This window comes from Acinonyx jubatus, chromosome A1 (genome assembly GCF_027475565.1).
Source record: "Acinonyx jubatus isolate Ajub_Pintada_27869175 chromosome A1, VMU_Ajub_asm_v1.0, whole genome shotgun sequence".
NCBI lineage: Eukaryota > Metazoa > Chordata > Mammalia > Carnivora > Felidae > Acinonyx > Acinonyx jubatus.
The window spans coordinates 130,216,522-130,236,891 of NC_069380.1; the positions used below are offsets into that span (position 1 = coordinate 130,216,522).

Here is a 20,370-nt window from a genome sequence, read left to right on the forward strand (position 1 = left end):
TGTTTGGCACGGTCTGATAGAGCTATAGACAAATGGTGAGGGAATGATTTATCTTAATTTATGAAATAGAAAATGCTTTGCTCTATTTTCAGGAAGAAATATCTGCCAGAGGGCCATGATCAGGGCATAATCCATCAGCAAAGACATTTGCCTTTTCAGAAACCAAGCACAGCAGCTATATCTAAGCCTTCTGAGCTTTTAAGAAAGCAGGCTATGGCTGGCAATAAAAATAAGACAGGGTGGAGTTGGGTGGAAGATGGTGGCATAAGAAGATGTAAACTCACTCCCTCTCATGGATCTGACAAATACACAATGATTTATAGAATAAATTCCTTTGAAAAAGAACAGCAAATTGGATGAACAGAGCATCCACAACAAAGGACGGACAGGACAGCATTGAGAAGGGTAGGAGAGGCAAAGACAGTGCCTTGCCAAAAAGACTCCACCCTAAGTGCCATGATCCACCATCAGAAGGGAGCTCAAAAGTACAGTACTTTTCCCTAAGAAGTGAGGGGTTTGTCCTCCACACCAGGCACCCCAGCCCTTAGATCCTACATGAGAGGTATGAGCCCCCTAAATGTCAGACTTTGAAAACCAATGAGGATTACATCTAAGATAACTGTAAAACTGAAAGAAATGGAGAACCCACTCTTAAGGACTCAGATTTACTCGCTCTGGGACCCAGCACAAAAACACCAATTTGAAAAGTGCCTAGGTCATATGTAAAGGAAAACAACTTACTCAACTTAAAGTACCTGCCAGAGAGGCAGGAAAATGTTCGGACTTTATCCAGAGACAGAGACATTGGTGGCCACCATATATGTGACCTCTTCCTACCTTGCTAAGTTCAGTATTGGTAAGCACCATTGTGGAACTATCCCTCTAACCTGTTACACCTGGTGAGCATGCCCACAATCAGAGCAAAACCACACATCATAGCCAGGCCAAGTGCCAATTCCACCCACCCTGATACCACAAATACAAACTTGCCACAGCAAATGGCTGTGTGGAGCCCATAGAGGGGACAGTACTTGGGCGCCTAGCTCTGGTGGTCAGAGGGGCTCCACATGACATCTCCTGTCCAAGGACATTCTTCAAGACTGGAAGGTGTAGTTGATTTGACTAATACATACAAACCAACACAGAGAGTAAGACAAAATGTTTCAACAAAACCCTATGTTTCAAACAAATAAACAAAAAACAAAACAAAACAAAACATCAGAAAAAAATATTAATGAAACAGATAAGCAACCTACCTGATAAAGTGTTTACAGCAATGGTCAGTAAAGATGCCCACTGAGCTGGAGAAGAATGCATGAACATGGAGATCCTCAACAAAGAGACAGAAAATATAACAAAGTTTCATACAGTAGTTACAGAGCTGAAGAATACAATAACTGAACTGAAAAGTACACAAGAGGAGTTCAACAGCAGGCTAGATGAAGCCAAAAACCAGATCAACAAGCCAGAAGACAAAGGAATAGAAGTCACCTGGGCAAAACAACAAAAAGAAAAAAGAATTTTTAAAAAATGAAGATAACTTAAGATAACTCTGAGACATTAAGCGGAATAATGTTCACATTATAGAGGCTTGAGAAAGAGAAGAGAGAGAAAAAAGGCCATAAAACTTATTTGAAGAAGAGTTGAAACTTTTTTAATCTGAGGAAACAATCCAGATTTAAGAAGCACAGAGAGTCCCAAATAAAATGAACTCAAAGAGAACCACAAGACACATTATAACTAAAATGGTAATAGTTAAAGATAAGAGAAAATCTTAAAAGCAGCAAGAGAGTATGCTAGCAGATTTTTCAACAGAAACCTTGCAAGTCAGAAGAGTGGCATAACATATTCAAGTGCTGAAAGGAAAAAAAAAATCAACAAGAATTCTCGGCAAGTTATTCAAAATTAAAAGAGCGATGAATAGTTTTCCAGATAAGCAAAAGCTATAAAGGAGCTCATCCCCACTAGCCCAGTATCACAATAAATGTTAAAGTGACTTCTCTAAACTGAAAAGAAATGATACAAATAATAACAAGGGAATAAATATAAAATCCTACTGTAAAAGTTAAATATGTAGTAAAAGTAGTAAATCAACCACTGACAAACCAACTATGAAGGTGAAAAGACAAAAACAGTACAGTTAACTAAAACTACAAAAATTAAAATGATGCATAAAATAAAAAGATGTAAAAATGTGACATCAAAAATATAAAATGAAGGGGAGAGAAAAAAATGTAAAGTTTTGTCATGCTGCTATTAACTCAAAACAGACCATTATACACATAGGAACTTGTATGTGAACTTTATGGTAAGCCATAGAGCAAAAACTTACCATAAATACACAACAGAAAAGGAGAAAAGAATCTAAACAAAACATAAAAAGAGCCATCAAACCACAAGGGAAGAGAGAAAGAAGAAAGGAACAGAGAGGAACTACAAAAACAGCCAGAAAATAATTAACAAAATGGTAATAAGTACTTATCAGTGGTTACTTTACATGTAAATGGACTAAACTCTCCAATCAAAATATAGAGTGACTGAAGGGATAAAATAAGATCCATCTATATGCCATCTACCAAAGACTCACTTCAGAAGTAAGGACACACACAGACTGAAAGTGAAGGGATAGAGAAAGATATTTCATGCAAATGGAAATGAAAATAAGGCTGGTGTAGGTATATTCATAGCAGACAAAGTAGACTTTAAAACAAAGACTATGATAATAGGGGGATGCCTGGCTGGCTCAGTTGATAGAGCATGTGATTCTCGATGTTGCAATCATGAGTTCAAACCCCACACTGAGGGTATAGTTTACTTAAAACAAAGACTGTAATAATAGGCAAATAAGGGCGTTACATAGTCTAAAGGGATCAATCCAACAAAAAGACATAACACTTTTAAATATATATGTATCCAACATAGAAACACCAAGATATATAAAACCAATTATTAACAGACCTAAAGGAAGAAATTGACAGCAATACACTAATAGTAGAGGACTTTAACATCCAACTTACACCAATGTAGAGATCATGCAAAGCCAAAATTAATAAGAAAACAATGGCCTTAAATAATCCATTAGACCAGATGCACTTAGTAGATATATACAGACATTCCATCCAAAAGCAACAGAATACTCATTCTTGTCAAGTGTACATGGAACATTCTCCAATACAGATCACATGTTAGGCCACAAAACAAGTCTCAGTAAATTCAGGAAGACTGAAATCATATCAAGTATCTTCTCTGACTACAATGGTATGAAACTAGAAATCAATTACAAAAAGGAAACTAGAAAAACCACAAAAATGTGGAGATGAAACAACATGCTGCTAAACAACCAATGGGCCATCAAAGATGTCAATAAAGAAATTTAAAAAAAAAAAGAGAGACACCAATGAAGACAGAATTATGACATACCAAAATCTGTAGGATGTAGCAAAAGTAGTCTAAGAGGGAAGACTATAGCAGACTTAACTCCATAGGCAAGAAAACTATCAAATAATCAACCTAACTTTACAACCCACAAAGGCAGAAAAAAAGCAAAGCCCAAATTCAGTAGAAAGAAGGAAATAATAAATGCAGAGTGAAAAGAAATGAAATAGAGACCTAAGGCAGGGGGTGGGGGTGGGGGACAATAGAATATCAATGAAACTAAAAGCTGGTTCTTTGAAAAGATAAACAAAACTGAAAAACCTTCAGCTAGACTAATCATGAAAAAAGAGAGAAGTCTCCCATAAATAAAATCTGAAATCAAAGAGAAGTTACAGCTGACATTACAGAAATGCAAAGGACCATAAAAACTACTCCAAACAAGTATATGCTAGCAAACTGGACAATCTAGAAGAAATGGATAAATTCCTAGAAACATACACTCTTCCGTGACTGAATCATATGGAAAGAGAAAATCTAAAGAGACCAATTACTAGTAAGGAGATTGAATCAGTAATCAAAAATCTCCCACATAACAAAAGTCCAGGACCAAGCAGCTTCAAGGTGAATGCTATGAAACATTCAAAGATTTAATACATATCTTTCTCAAACTCTTCCAAAAAATTTAAGAGGTGGAAACACTTCCAAAGTCATTTTATAAGGCTAGCATAACCCTGATACCAAAATCAGACAAAGCATCACAAAAAAAGAAAATTAGAGGCCAATGTCATTGATGAACATTGATGCAGAAATTCTCAACAAATTATTAGCAAACCAAAGACATTAGTACATTATTGTATCCATACACTATGATCAAGTGGAATTTATTCCAGGGATACAAGGATGGTTCAACATCTGCAAATCAGTCAGTGTGATACACCAGATCAACAAATGAAGTATAAAAATTGTATGATCATCTCAATAGCTGCAGAAAAAGCATTTGACACAATTCAACACCATTTTATGAAAACTCAACAAAGTGGGTATAGAGGGAACATACTGCAATATAATAAAGGCCATATATGATAAACCCATGGCTGACATCACAGTCAGTGGTCAACAGTTGACCACTTTTCCTCTAAGATCAGGAATAAGACAAGAATGGCCAATCACTTGTATTCAACATAGTAATGAACATCCTAAAAACAATAATTAGGCAAGAAAAAGAAATAAAAAGTGTCCAAATCCTAAATGAAGAAGCAAAACTGTCACTATGTGCAGATGACATGATACTATATATAGAAAACCAACAAAACACTGTTAGAATTAACAAATTAATTCAAAAAATAATAATAAATGCAGTAAAGTAGCAGGATACAAAATCAACACACAGAAATCTGTGATAGCTGTATACACTAATCACAAATTATCAGAAAGAGAAATTAAAAAAATAATTCCATGTAAATTGCATCAAAAACCCGTGAAAGACCTACACACTGAAAAATATAAGACACTGATAAGAGAAAATGAAGACAACAAATAAATGGAAAAAAGTATCCCATGCCTATGGATTGGAAGAATTAATAGTGTTAGAATGTCCACAACTATCCAAAGCAATCTACAGATTCATTGCAATCCTTATCAAAATTCCAGTGAAATTTTTCACAGAACTAGAACAAATAATTCTAAAAATTGCATAACACCACAAAAGATGTTGAATAGCCAAATTACTGTTGATAAAAAACATAGGTGAAGGTATTACACTCCCTGATTTCAAGCTATACAACAAAACTACAGTAATCAAAACCATCTTATATTAGCATAAACACACACACACACACACATCAATAGAACAGAATGGAGAGCCCAGAATTAAACCCCCACATAGATGAACAATTAATTTATGACAAGGAAGCCAAGATCATACAATGGAGAAAGGACATTCTCTTCAACAAATGGTCCTGGAAAAAATAGACAGCCACATGACCACTCTCTTATACGATGCACAAAAATTAACTCAAAAATGGAGTAAAAACCTGAATGTAAGATCTGAAACCATAAAATTCCTAAAGAAAACATAAGATCGGAAACCATAAAATTCCTAAAGAAAAACATAAAGAAAATTCCTAAAGAAAACACCTGAACATGAGTCTTAGTGATATTTTTTTGTGTATAGGATTCCAAAAGCAAGAGAAACAAAAGCAAAAATAAACAAATGGGATTACATCAAACTGAAAATATTTTGCATAGTGAAAGAAACCATCATTAAAACAAAAAGGTAATCTACTGAATGGGAGAAAGATTTTGCAAAGCATATATCCAACAAAGATTAAGATCCAAAATATGTAAAGAACTTATACAACAACAACAAAAAAAACAGTCCAATTAAAAATGGTCAGATCTGAATAGACATTTTTTCACAGAATACATAGAGTTGGCCAACAGACACATAGAAAGATGTTCGACGTCACTAATCATCAGAAATACAAATCAAAGCTAAAATGAGATATCACCTCCTACCACTTAGAAGAGCTAGCACCCAAAAGACAAGAAATAACAAGTGTTAGCAAGGATGTGGAAAAAAGGGATCTCTCATACACAGTTGATGAGAATGTAAATTGGTACAGCCACTATAAAAAACAGTAGAGGTTTCTCAAAAAAAATAAGAATAGGACTAACATATGATCCAGCCATTCCACTTCTAGGTATTTATCCGAAGAATGTGAAAACACTGATTCAAAAAGATATATGCACCCCTATGTTCATTGCTGCAGTATTTATAATAGCCAAGAAATTGAAACAACCTAAATTTTCATCAGTGGATGAATGGATAAAGAAGATGTGGGGTGTGTGTGTGTGTGTGTGTGTGTGTGTGTGTGTGTGTGTTTTATAATGGAAAACTATTCAGCTTGCTATTTGCAACAACAAGAATTCACCTTGAAGGTATTATGCTAAGTAAAGTAAGTCACACAAAGAAAGACAAGTACCATATAATTCCACTCATTTGTGGAATCTAAAAAAAAACAAAAGAAAAGAAAAATAAACTCATCCATACAAGAGAACAGATTGGTGGTTACCAAGGGGAAGGTTGGGAGATGGAGGTAGGCGAAATGGTTGAAGGGGGTCAATTATAGGGTGACGGATCATAACTAGACTCCTAGTGATCACTTTACTTACAGCACATACAGATGGCAAATTGTAATGTTGTACACCTGAAACTTAAATAATGCTATATGTCAATTTTACCTCAAATAAAAAAAAAAAAAAAAAGGAGAGTATAGCCCACGGTTTTGAAGTTCAGTCTTCAAGTCAGATTCAGATCAAAAGAAGTGGGAATGACAGAGACAAGTGGGCACAAGAGACCTGGCCTGGTAGAACAGCTTTTCCTAGGTTCCCCCTCTGTCTGCCCTAGGAGATCAGTGGATCTCACCCTGGGTGGCATATTAAAATCACCAGGAGGGCTTTTTTATTTTTTTTTTAATTTTTTTTTAATGTTTATTTATTTTTGAGAGAGAGAAAGATAGAGGGACAGAGCGTGAATGGGGGAGGGGTAGAGAGAGAAGTAGACACAGAACCTGAAGCAGGTTTCAGGCTCAGCTGTCACACAGAGCCCAATGTGGGTCTCGAACCCACGGACTGGGATCATGATCTGAGCCAAAGTTGGCTGCTTAACCGACTGAGCCATCCCGATGCCCCAGGGGGGCTTTTTAAAAACACTGATTCCTAGCGCCCCTGGATGGCTCAGTCAGTGGTTGAGTGGCAGCCTTCTGCTCAGGTCATGATCTCACAGTTTGTGAATTCAAGCTGTGCCATCAGGCTTGCTGCTGTCTGCACAGAGCCTGCTTTTGATCCTCTGTCCCCCCTCTCTCTGTCCCTCCCTCGCTCCCACTCTCTCCCTTTCTCAAAAATAAATAAAACATTAACAACAAACAAACAAAAAAACACACACAAAAAAACACATTGATTCCTGAGCCCCGTCCCCATAAACCACTCCCATGGGGGGTGCGGTCTTGGCATAAAGTGATTCTCCAGTGCAGCACCAGGACTGAGAATTGGTGCTTTCCAGGAGCTCTGCCTGAGTCTCACATACTGCATTCCTAGCCCATTCCCACCCTGTGCTTCCCCACCTCCCATCCCACCTGCCCTTGAGAATTTTAAGGAAAATCAGAATGTGCCCCTTGCACTTCTGGATGTAGGGCCCTGCCTTCCTTTCTTCCCCTCCCCCACTTTCACCTTTTCTCTCTAGAAATATCCTTTGCAGCTTATTAGCATCACTGCCCCAGAAACATCTCCTCATACCTATGGGAAAGAATTCTAAATGCTTTTAAAGGTGTTATTTCTATACCTGATCCACAAGTCTGCTTTCCTCTCCTTTTCCAATCAGCTATTCCTGAGAAAGAGTTCCTTTTTACATATTAGTCAATATTTAAGGAGAGACACTATGGGGTCTCGGGCCTCCCCTAGGACTAGTGGTCCTCCAACCATACTCAAGAGAATAGTTGTGTTTCAAGAAAAGAACTGAGAGGCAGGGGTGCCTGACTGGCTCAGTCAGTAGAGCATGTAACTCTTAATCTCACAATTGTGAGTTCAAGCTCCACTTTGGGTGTGGAGCCTACTTAAAAGAAAAAAGAAAAAGAAAAGAACTGAGGGATTTCATACCGAAGATTAAATAGTGGTTCTTTTTCTTCATAGAGCAAAAGAAAAATAAGTTAGTAGATAGAATTTCCTCAACGTGAGGATTATACTCTCAAATAAACTTCCTTAAATCCTTAGTACCAGCTATTGCTTGCCTAGTGTGGAATGAACTAAAAGATGAATCTGATTTTTGCACTGGTAAATGAAATCTACCACTACGTCCTGTGCTTTCAAGAACACTACGTCCAGTGGATGACCACCTGAACGTGTGGGGAACTATGGTCCCAAGGACTTGAAACGTCCACCTTACCCTTACCCCAGACTAGAAGCCCCCTGAGCAGGCTTCCTGCTCCACGTTTGGCGGTTTTAGGATCATATGCACTCTAAGACGAGGGAGGGGAGGTGTTGGAGGTATGGAGTGACTTACCTACGGGCAAGAGGAAGGTCCATCTTTCCCAGGTGCTTCTCTCTCCCTGCCTGCCTCTCTCTCTCTCTCTCTCTCTCTCTCTCTCTCTCTCTCTGTCTCCACCCCCACCGCCCACCCCCCATCCCAAACCATTGTGAAGAGCGCTTCTCTGAAGGTTTTACAATTTGTCAGTCTCCCAACATTCCAAGCCAATTTAATAAATGTTGAGCCCTGTAAATCCCTAACACCTGTGTTACACTGAATTTCAATCACCATAATGAGACACTAGCAAGTGAACCTGTACAGCCACAATAGCCTCCTGACCATAAAGCCTGAGAGCACCATCACCCAGCCTCAGCTTTGCCCAGAGTACCTCTGTTACTCAAGTTGCATGACCTTGACCTCCCTCTTATACAACGGCAATACTGTCCTCATTATCAGAGAAGAGTCTGGTCCAACTGAAGGCAAGAGGAGGGCTCCCACAGCAGAATGCCCTGTGGCAATGTTAGCCAGAGTAGTCTCGTTCCTTCCAGAGCCATCAATCTCAGATATTTTTTCTTATAAAAACAAAATAAATTCAATATTTGCCCACTGGAAACTAGAGCTTGTACAATTAAACACAGACTCTCGTCTGTCAATTGTCTCATAGAACAGACTGGGGTTGCATTTCAAAAATTTACAGCTGATTATTTTTTTCTTTTTATCACTTTTACAGAGACATGCGAGAAATGAAAAACCTTTTAAGCAAACTCAGGGAAACTATGCCTTTACCATTGAAAAATCAAGGTAAGTTCTTGTCATTTTTCTTTGAGGCAGAGGATGTTGTTAACACGATAACCTTGGGACTTGTTTCTTGGGAAATTACAAGTTTGTTTTACACAAACAATAGAAGGCATTGAATATACATTCCTCTCTCTTCAAGAAGATATGATAATGAAAACAGAGTCCCTCAGGCGAGCACACCTGTGCTCTGACCCTCAAGCAGAGGCCTCCTCTACTGGCCCTGTCAGTCAAGAGCATGGATTCATTGCCATGCTGTGGAAAGCACTGTACCAGGAGTGGCAAATACAAAAGAACTGGAAACTTGGCCCTTGACTTTAAGAAGTTTACGGCCTATAGGAGGACACTTAAGAAACTTCCAAAGGAAGCTCTCTGCCATATAGATGTTCACTTATCTAAAAGAAGTAATAACAACATATATTGAGACCTCACATTTTGCCACTGTGGTTCCACACCCAATCCAATATGTGGGGGTGGTTTTCCATACCACCAAGAAATTAGGAGACACCAGCGGGGTGTTCTGCAATTCATCTGAATTCTGACAAGACAGGGAGACAGCACCAGATCCCCCAAGTTAAGGGCTACACGTGACTGCCCTCCCCCACCACTTGGGATGTACAGGTGTGAAGCTCCAACGGCCCCTCCATGAGTTTAGTTAATCTGCTAGAGCGGCTCACAGAATTCAGAGAAACATTTTACTCAGTAGATCACCAGTTTATTGTAAAAGGATATACCTCAGGAACAGCTAGATGTCAGATGCCAAGTACAGAGTGTGGGGAAAGGACAAGGAGACTCCATCCCTTCCCAGGTGCACCATGGTCCTCAGATCTCCACCTGTTCACCAACCTGGAAGTCCTCTGAACCTGTCCTCTGAACCTTGCGGGTTTTTATGGAGGCTTCATTATGTAGGCATGATTGATTAAATACATCATTGGCCATTGGTGATTGAAATGTCTTCAGTTCCTTCCCTTCCCCGGAGGTTGGGGGTGGGACTGAAAGTTCCACCCCTCGGATCACAGAGTTATTCTCCTAGCAACCAGCCCCCAACCTTAGGCAGTTTTTGAAAGTAACCTTATTAACATAACAAAAGGCCCCTTTCCACTGTCATCACTTAGGAAATTCCACGGATTTTTAGGAGCTCTGTGCCAGGACTGAGGTGGGAGACAACTGTATATTTCTTATTATAAATCGCAATATCACAACCACTAAATACTTTACATGGATTAACTGGATTAACTTATTTAATTCTAATAACGCCTTTGAAGGAAATAACGACTAATGCTTCCCAATTTACAGGAAACTGGGGCAAAGAGAGGTTAGCTAACTCTGCGAAAGTCACAGACTGTAAATAGAGGGTTGAGATGTGGTCCCAGGCAGTCTGTCTCCAGAGCTAGCCTATGGAAACATACACCTTCACACAGAAATGGAAAGGTATTTTCACTAGAGTGAAACTTCCATAAGGGAACCGCCTCTATATGCTTTTGTCAACTATTACTGTAGCTTCTGTACCCAGAGCGATGCCTGGCACCTGGTAGTAAAACCCCCGGCATACATTTATCGTGCCCAACTTTGCAGTCCCAGGGTCTGAAGATCCGTACCAAGGACCTGAAGGAGCACGTTCCCCTACGTGGCCAGAGCGGCCTTAAGTGAAGCAAGCACCAGCTTCGGAGAGACATAACCAGAGGGTGGGGAAAGGGTTTTTAGAGTAAGAAAGAAATTCCTGTGGTTCCCCCTGATCAAAGCCCGGGCGGAGGGAGGACAGGGTGCTGCTTGCCTTAGAGAGGATTTGCAGCAGAGCTGGGAGTCTGCTGGCTCAGGGAGCAGCAGAAGGTGGCAGAAGGTGGAGAGGTTCAAGTGGGAACACCAGATGAAGAGGTCGACAGGTAGCGCGGCCTGAGCTCCACGGCAGGGAGGCGGGGTGTAAGGAAATGAGAGGCAGGGGTGCGGAGCATCAATTAACTCGGAGGCCCCCTGAAGGGCCTAGAATCAGACGAACGGGCTTGAGCCACAGGGGTAGTGTTGTAGAGGCCTTGCGGTGGTTTCCGGAAGCAGACATTGTGGTGTCTAAATGGGGTGTCTGTCAGATCAGATGGGGGCCCCCAAATGCGGGGTGATGATCAGGTGGAAGCCAGTGGCTTGGGAGATGAAGGGATTCACCAGAGGCAGAACAAAGGAGATAGAAGTTTATGGCCTACACCTCAAGGAAGCTGCGGGCTGAACAGCAGAGGAGAGGCTGTCTGCAACCAGGCGGTGGGTGGGGGCTGGTTTTAAAGGGGGAAGACGAGGAGGAATGGAGACATATGGAATGTTCCCTTTTTTGGTAACTGTGCCTGGTGGGAAGTAGCCCATTGGTGGGGTAGGGTCTATGGCTATTTTGAGGTGGCCACCTGATAGATGGGCCTGTGTTCAGCCAGGTGGTCGCTGTGGGCCCTTTCTGCATTCCACCTCACAAGCCTGTTTGCCTAAAAGGGGCCTCTACAGACACAGTGTAGTGATGAGAGACACCCCCCCCCGCCCCCCCCCCCGACCACAGCATGGAAGATTGTTGCTAGCAATCCGCATGGTGGTTGGGACCAGGGACTTTGGATTAAGGCGATGCTTGGGTTTGAATGCTGGCCCTGCCCACTTACCAACTTTGTGCCCTGGAACAAGCTGTTTAACATCCAGCCATTTCATTTTCCTCAGCCCTGAAAAGGAGATGATAGCATTACTTACTTCAGAGGGTTGTCCTGAGGTTTAAATGAAGCACCGCTTGTGGAACGTCTGCTACGGACCTTTCAGAGAGCAGATGCTGACGGGTGCTTTATTGTTATTGTTGTTGTTGGTATTGGTATTCTTTACCAGCTGGCCCACCCAGCCTAGCTCAGGAGAATGCCACATTCTCATCAAATAGAACAGCCCCTGCTACCACGCATTGGTCTTGAGCCTGCAGTCCAGAACATCGGTCTCTGTGACTTTGGAGTTGGAGCCATGTCTGAAGCTATTCTCAGTTTCTTTATATGTCTGGCAAGTTCCCCCTGTCAGCAGCATGGAGGTCTCTCCCTGTACCTCACAATCAGGAGCCCAGGAGGATGAGTACCAGAGCCCTCAGAAAGAATTTCATGTGCGGCATGTAGCCTCTATTTTAAGTCAAACCATCCAAAATATTTGCTCTACATTTCATGAACTGCATCCAATAGTTTCCGAAATGTGCACTAATGGAAAAACGGAAATTTCATTTTATTTACCTAGGACATTTTTATAATCAAAAAAGTATAAATATTTTGTATAACTTTGTATTACTTTTATAAAAAGAAAAAAGTAGAATTTTAAATATATTTTTCAAATATAAAAATAATAAATGATTGGTACTGTGAATAAAACCATGAGTGAAAAGGGCATAGTCCAAATAAATGATATTCAGGATTTAAACTTTAAATCTGTGTGGAGCAGAAAAAGGAAAAAGATAGGAGATTCAAGGACCTGTTCAGGAGGGAATGAAGCAATAGGATTTTGAAATTTAAAAAAAAAATTGAGGTGAAGGCTTCAATTCAGGTAATTTCATATCTCTTCACTTGGGGGAGAAATGGGACCCTCAGCATGTGATGCCACATCTCTCTTCTTTACATGTTTCATGGGTACTCACAGCATGATGTCACTATGAGCTGAACAGTAGAGAAAGGGGGTTGTGAGTCTGAATCAGAGGGTCTGAGAAACCCTGAAGGAAGGAGAGCAGGTCTCTTGGGTCCCTCTGGGAACATTTTTTAAGCAGATGCATATGGCACCATTTTAATGAACAAATCAGTCAGATTCCTCTGTCTGATTCCATAAACCAAGAAAGACCATAGGGGCTTCCCATGACCTTCTTGGAATTCTTCTGCATGGATCTGTTTATTATACAGGTCTAGGTTAATACATGCAAGAAATGGTGTGGGGTAAAATGTGGAAAAATGTATCCCAGTTCTTTTCTCGAGGACCTTATTGTCAAAACATCTTTGTAACTGGATGAAAACCATTATAGAAAGCCATCTGTTTTCTTTCTGGCTCTTTCTTTCCTTTCTCTTTTTATTCCATTTACATGTGGGTCTGAAGCAGAGAGAGAAAAGGGAAAAGATACCACTACTGTTTCCCTTTTTTCCAACCTCAAACCCTGACCATGTGAAAATCCTGCCAGGCAGGTGCTGGGGGATTCTACAAGGGAGACGCTCAGATGCCCCTGTTCTCCAGGCTCCACCCTAGTTCTCAACTCAGAAACTTCCATGTTTATTTCAGCATTTAAAGGTTCAGACGTATCTCCCCCCTTTCGTACCACAATCAAAACTTGACTCAACAACAGTTTGTTTTAAATTGATTTTCAGTGGCCAATAAAGGAAGGTGGCCAAGAGCAAGAATTTTAATGGGTAGCGATTATGCCCTCATTTCAGACAGTGCCTTTTCTTTCCCATCCTTCCCGTTTAAGACTGGAGACAAAGAGATGCACAAAAGAAAAGTGAGCTGTCCTCTTTCTGCTGCGGCTCCACAGCAGGCTTCTGACCACGGTCAGGTCTCCTGGCTCTCAGCCCACTGTTCTTGCCACTGCTTCAGCACCTCTCCTGTCCTACATTCTGGGTCACTGGCAGTGCTGTAGGGAGCTTCATTAATTATGATAGTCTTGCTGTGTCAAATGGATTACAAATGGAACCACCTGTGGGGAGCCTGCAAGGTTACTGACAAAGGCTAAAAGGAGATTGGAAAGTGAAGGACAAGCATGTTCTAAATGCGTGTTGTAATCAAACAAAACAAGGTGGCAGAAATAAATTAGGCCTGAAAGACGGTTTCACCTTTTCCAGAATTCTGACTTAATGAATGCTGTAGGGTGTGTGTGTACATTTACTCTTGCCTAGAATGTGGTTGTTGAGACCATGGGCGAGAATCCGTCTGAAGGGGATCAGTCAGGAATTGAATCTGCTCTAGAATGGGTCCCCTCCTGGAGACAGTGCTATTCCAGACTAAATTGGGTCTAGGAACAGTTCCCCCAGACTCATACTCTCAATCCACTCCAACCTGGACCCCCTGTATCCATCCTAGCCATGTCGGCAGAAGTGTTTGATATCTAGCTAAAGAACATTGGGCAGTTATGCCACCTGGTAAGCCTAGAGATGACCTTTCAGGTCCTTTCATCAGGGCTTCATATAAAGACTTTGTGTGCTTCAGTCTAGTGTCTGAATGTTATTCTGGGTAGTTTTATTCCAGCAGCCCCATATCCTTTGTAAGCTCTTCAATCTTTCATCCAGGATTCAGTATGACGTATGTACTTCCCTCTCTGCTCCAGTTAATTCACACATCAGTTTCTTAATGCATTACTCTATGTTCAGCCCCTACTCACAAACGTTACATGCCTACTCATTGTCTACTAAAAGAAGAACAGACTTCTTTCCCCAACATCTGGTGTCCCCCCCATCATCTAACATGTGATGGTATCCTATAATGTGCCAAGTTCTGTGTCAGGTGCTGGGGATATCTCTTCCCCTAGAGGCTCTCTGTCTCAACAGAACAAATTGGGTGAGAATTACCTGGGAAGCCTTCCCAAATGACATGCTTCCCTTCATAGAGATTGGGATAATGTTTTGGGGGTAGGGCATGTGAATTCTAAAATCAACTAACACGCAAACACACACACACACACACACACACACTATTGGAAAGACAAAGAAACTAGTGCTTAGAATACAACAGTGCCATAATAGCTACAGGTCACTACAAAGACATATTGGATTCTCATCTAGCCATATTGGAGTTGTAAGGAGCTGGGGTGTGAGATGGGGGAGAGGGTTATTGATATCAAGGATTGCTTTTTGGAAAGTGAGTTGAGATTTCTTAGGATGAATCAGTTAGCCAAAGAAAGAGGTGGGGGCGCCTGGGTGGCTCAGTCGGTTAAGCGTCCGACTTCCGCTCAGGTCGTGATCTCTCGGTTTGTGAGCTCGAGCCCCGAGTTGGGCTCTGTGCTGACAGCTCAGAGCCTGGAGCCTGCTTCACATTCTGTGCCTGCCTCTCTCTCTGCCCTTCCCCCACTCACATTCTGTCTCTCTCTCCTTCAAAAATAAATAAACATTAAAAAATTTTTTTTAAAGAAAGAGGTGAAAAAAAGAAAAACAAAAAGAGAGATGAAAAAAAGTCTAGGCAGAAGATTCTAGATATGTGAAGATATATGAGGAGACGTAAGAGCAGGGCATTTTGTTGAGCTACAAGCACTCATTAGTTGGTAAAGTAGTTAGAAAAGAGACATGAAAGAATAGAGAGGTAGGAGGATCTATATCATTAAGGCCCCTATAAGCTATGTTAAGAGGTTTGGATTTGGGGCACCTTGGTGGCTCAGTAGGTTAAGCATCCAACTCTTTTTTTTTTTTTTTAATTTTTTTTTCAACGTTTATTTATTTATTTGGGACAGAGAGAGACAGAGCATGAACGGGGGAGGCGCAGAGAGAGGGAGACAGAGAATCAGAAGCAGGCTCCAGGCTCTGAGCCATCAGCCCAGAGCCTGACGCGGGGCTCGAACTCACGGACTGCGAGATCGTGACCTGGCTGAAGTCGGACGCTTAACCGACTGCACCACCCAGGCGCCCCTGGCATCCAACTCTTGATGTCTGCTTGGGTCGTGATCTCACGGTTCATGAGATCGAGCTCTGCAATGGGTTTGGAGCCTGCTTGGGATTCCCCCTCTGCCCCTCCCCACCCCTGCTCTCTTTCTTTCTCTTTCTCTCTCTCTCTCTCAAAAATAAAAGGGGGCGGGGTTGGATTTTATCCTGAAGCCATTGGAGGGGTTCAGTTAGGAGACAGTTGCAGTAATCCAGGTAAGAGATGCTTAAGATCTGACCTAGGGCCAGGGGGTTGGAGAAGAAGATGTGAACAACTGATGGGCTGCACAAGAGAGAAGGCAGAATCAAGGATGAAACCCAGGTTCAGACTTGAAAAGCGAGGTGAATGATGTGTCTATTCACTAAGTCAGAGAGAACAGAGGAGGAATGGTAGAGATAGAGGATGATTGAAGTTTTGGAGATGGAGGAACTCCCAGAGCAATGCTCAGTGGTGAACACTAGGCATACAAGTATCATGCTGAGGTGAGACATGTGAGCTGGGAGGCTGGAAATACATATTGAAGCATCATCAGCATAATGGTAAATGAAGCGAGACCCCCCCCTGCCACAGAGTGTAGGTATAGAGAAGAGCCTAGAATACCAAAATTTAAGTTTCAAGGGGGAAAGAACTGCAGTTTACGGAGGGGACTGAAAAGAAAACCAGAAGAACATTATGAAATCAGTCAAAGAAAGTTGTAAGCTAATCTTGAAGGAGGATTGGCATTTGCCTAAGAAAGGAGGACTAAGAAATGGTGTGTGTAAGGGCAGAGAGCCAAGAGAAGCTATGGCCATATTTAAGGAATTCTATGTATTTCTGTTTTGTACTATTCCCTCCTTCATACACCCTTCATTCCAGACTAGATTGTTTCTTGGAACAAAATTCAAGTTGCCTTTGACCTCTATGACTTTGTTCACACTGTTTTCTCCATCCAGAAAGCCCATCTCCCCCTTCACCAAATTTGCAAGTTCTCCTCATCTCTTGTGGCCCAGAAAGAACACCAAGACCTCCATGATTTCCCACAATTATCTTCTTCCTTCTCCTCCACCTGGGAGTAAGTCCACCCTTAAGAGCTCTCAAAGCATTGTATTTGTATCTCTCTTATGGCATTCTTAATAAAGCTTCATAGTTACTCAAGCGAACATCCTTGAGACCAAGAACCACCTTTCTATTAGGACCCTCAACACCCAACATGGAGCCTGTACTTAGCAGGCCTTTGATTAATGCAGGGCTTCTCATAGTGTGGCCTCAGGACCAACAACATCGACATGTCTGGGAACTTCTAAGCAATCCAATTTCTCTGGCCTCACCCCACACCTACTGACTCAGAAATGCTAGAGGTGAGGCTGTACTTGAACATGCTCTCAGATGTTGCTAATGCAGCTAAGGTTTGAGAACCCCTGAGTTTGCTGAAGGTCTCCTTTTCTTCTAGAGTAAAAATTTTAACTACAGTTACATTATAAGCACTTGTCTGGATTCTGAGAACATAGCTTTAAACTTTAAACTGAGCCTGGGTGGCTCAGTCGATTAAGCAACAGAATTCGGCTCAGGTCATGATCTCAGGGTTCATGGGTTCGAGCCCCGCCTTGGGCTCTGTGCTGACAGCTCAGAGCCTGGATCCTGCTTCGGATTCTGTGGCTTCCTCTCTGTCTCTCTGCCGCTCCCCTTCTCTCTCTCTCTCTCTCTCTCTCTCTCTCTCTCTCTCAAAAATAAGTGAACGTTAAAAAAAGGGTTAAACTCAAATGCTCAGCTGATTATTTGCAATCTTATTTTTATGTCATTCTGTTTATTAACATATAATCTATATAAGCAATCTTTTATTAGCAAAAGAAATCTGAGCAATAGAGAAGTGGTATCAAAGTGCCTTACGTGGCGGCAGTGTCCCTGGCTTTAGTAGTATCCAGGAATTAAGCTTTGAATGATCAAGATTTTAACTTGCTGATGGCTGAATTACCTATTCTCCTTCTCTTTCACTTTCTCCTCTGCTTTCCTCCCTCCCTTTTCCTTTCTCCACTTTTCATTTTCACATCTAAAACTGTCCTTGGTTACAGTTCTCTCAGAGCATATGTGCTTTGGAGAAAAGATGCTACAAAAGTCTGAAATATTCACAATAAAAATCAAAGGTTTCCCAGCAAGGTCAGGTGAATTCGCCCAGAAAGTGAAGCACAAGTGGGGAAACATTCCATTTCCTTCACATTCTTTTGGCAGCCCATAATTTCAGAGACAGGATTTCAATCAATGTGGAAAGACATCTTTCCTTGGAGCTGAATCCACTCCAAACCATTCCAAGCAGACTTGCTGCTGCTGAATTTCAGTATTTACTGCCGGTGTCAGCTTCCCAGGGTGTAGGAAGCTGCTCTGAATTTCTGCCAAGATTGTTTGAGCTTTTGTGTCACCTCAGCCCTAGGTGATGATCAGATAAGCTCTGGGCTAGGCAAAGGTGTCACAAATGCTCAAAAAGATGCCCCAAACAAGCGGTCATCCTTAATAGGCAGCCTGTCCTTTGCTTAACATCTGAGCACTTTCTCATCAATTCTAACACTTCTATTCACCTATGAGTGCTCTGTATGTGCACATGTATATATAGCACTCACAAGTGAATGTATGTGTGCATATCTATCTATCCATAGATAGGCAGAGACAAAAAGAAGGCTGAGTGAGGAGAATTTCAATAGCATAAAAGGTTTTTTTGATTTGCTGTAACGAATGCACAAAAGTCAGTCTTGATATAAATCTCATAATACCTGTGCACAATACCTGTATGCTCTTAATACATAGAAAAGAGAATGTGGGAGGTGCCTGCGTGGCTCAGTTGGTTGAGCGTCCGACTTCGGCTCAGGTCATGATCTCATGGTTCGTGTGTTCAGGCCCTGGGTCAGGCTGTGTGCTGACAGCTTGGAGCCTGGATCCTGCTTTGGATTCTGTCTCCCTCTCTCCCCGCCCCTCCCCCACTCATGCTCTGTCTCTCTCTGTCCTCAAAAATGAATAAACGTTAAAAAATATTTTTTTAAAAAAAGAGAGAGAACGTGGGAGCAAACATGACACCACAGGATACACATGTACAGTTTTTTCATAAATACAACATGTAGCAGGCATTTCCTCATGCAGTGGGAACAATACACATCTATCTGAACTGGATTTTATAGTATATAAATAAATACCCATTAGGTCACTATGCCAATGTCTTAAATGTTTGCAGAAACGGAAGGATATATGGGCATTCAGGAAATAGATCTTCCAGGTCTTAAATAGAAATAAGATTTTTTTCTTCCCTATAAATGTCTTCATAGTTTTGGTGATTCTGTTCAAGGAAATATTAAATTCCTGGTGAACTTGCATTTCAGAAAGCATAGTCAGTATTCAGAGAGATACCAACAGATAAAATTCTTTATTCTTCACAGTCTGCTGTACCTTTGCCTTACCCAAATAGGTTGTTTATCTATCATTTGGTGGTTAAAGATGTAAGAGTCCTAAAACTGATGGGAAAGTGAGTTATCATTTCTTTTTTTCTAAATATACCGTGATTCATCTCTGAGAGATTCTCCTGAGAAATCAGGCTCACATATAGTATTTGACATTGCTTTCAGTGTCTTAACTATTTGGGGCAAGTTTAACTATAAAAGAGAGATGTCCTATTTTTAGTCTCAAAATGTTGACATCCAGAATATAGAAAATTGCTTTTCACGATGGAAAGGACAAAGAGAGTACTGTTTTTCTCCACATCCACAAAATATGAATCTTAAGAGAGAGTATTAACCTGTGGAGACTGGGAGAGTGCACTGTTTGATGAATTTGATGTGCTCAGCTAAGGTACCTGTTTTCTTCCCTGGCTGTGACTTGCCATTCTGGTTCTATCTAAATGTATAGCATGGTGCACCATTCCAAGGAACACTGTCAACTTGGTGAGCGATGCTAATTTACAAATAAGTGTGACACATGACAGCCTTTGGGGAGGGGGAGGATAAGCCCAGGCACTTGGATGACACAATTTATGTGAGAGGACTAGAAAGCCGACACTTGTTTTTGTTCTGGACAGTTTACTGAGCATCTAGGCTCAGCAATCAGGAAAAGCAACCCTCGTCTACAAACCAGTTTTATTGATGTGGGGCACATTTTTCCCTTACCCATCTCTTCATCTAACTCCTGACTCTGGGCTCCTTCCCAAGGTCGTATATCCCAAGGTAGGATGGAGAAAAGAGAGAGCCCTTAGCTCTGCTCTGGGAGGGTGGTGCAACTAGTCCTGGAAAAGCTTAGGTACATAAGAGTTACCAGAGCCAACCAACCATCTTGTGGCCCCTAGCTCCATTCTGATTATGTCCTAGTGCTGCCCACATTGGCAATTTCCAAGTCATCTCCTCATGGTCCTTCTCCAGCTTCTGGGACCAGACTGCCAGTTCCGCTCCAACAGGCTATTGCTACCCACCCTCTCTTTTGGACTGGACTCTTTCTTTAAAACCCAGCTCACTAAACTGAATTTGGTTTACTGGTTTATTTCTTCATCTGCTTGTCATCATGCTAAAAATTTCAACCCAAGACTTATAAATTCAGCAGTTGGCAATCTTCTCAGAATGCCACTGTATACAGAA

At 41.4% G+C, this 20,370-nt stretch overlaps 1 protein-coding gene across 2 annotated transcripts in view; it reads left to right on the plus strand.

The window, feature by feature from the left end:
* RGS7BP (regulator of G protein signaling 7 binding protein) overlaps window positions 1–20,370 on the plus strand; it is a 108,265-nt gene that overhangs the window by 81,570 nt on the left and 6,325 nt on the right. The window contains exon 5 of one of the 2 annotated variants that reach the window (XM_053223395.1): window positions 9,131–9,203. In XM_053223395.1, the coding sequence (XP_053079370.1) occupies window positions 9,131–9,203 (73 nt within the window). Of the gene's footprint in view, window positions 1–9,128; window positions 9,204–20,370 lie in introns of those variants that run through there. The other variant, XM_027041124.2, reaches the window with a different exon arrangement.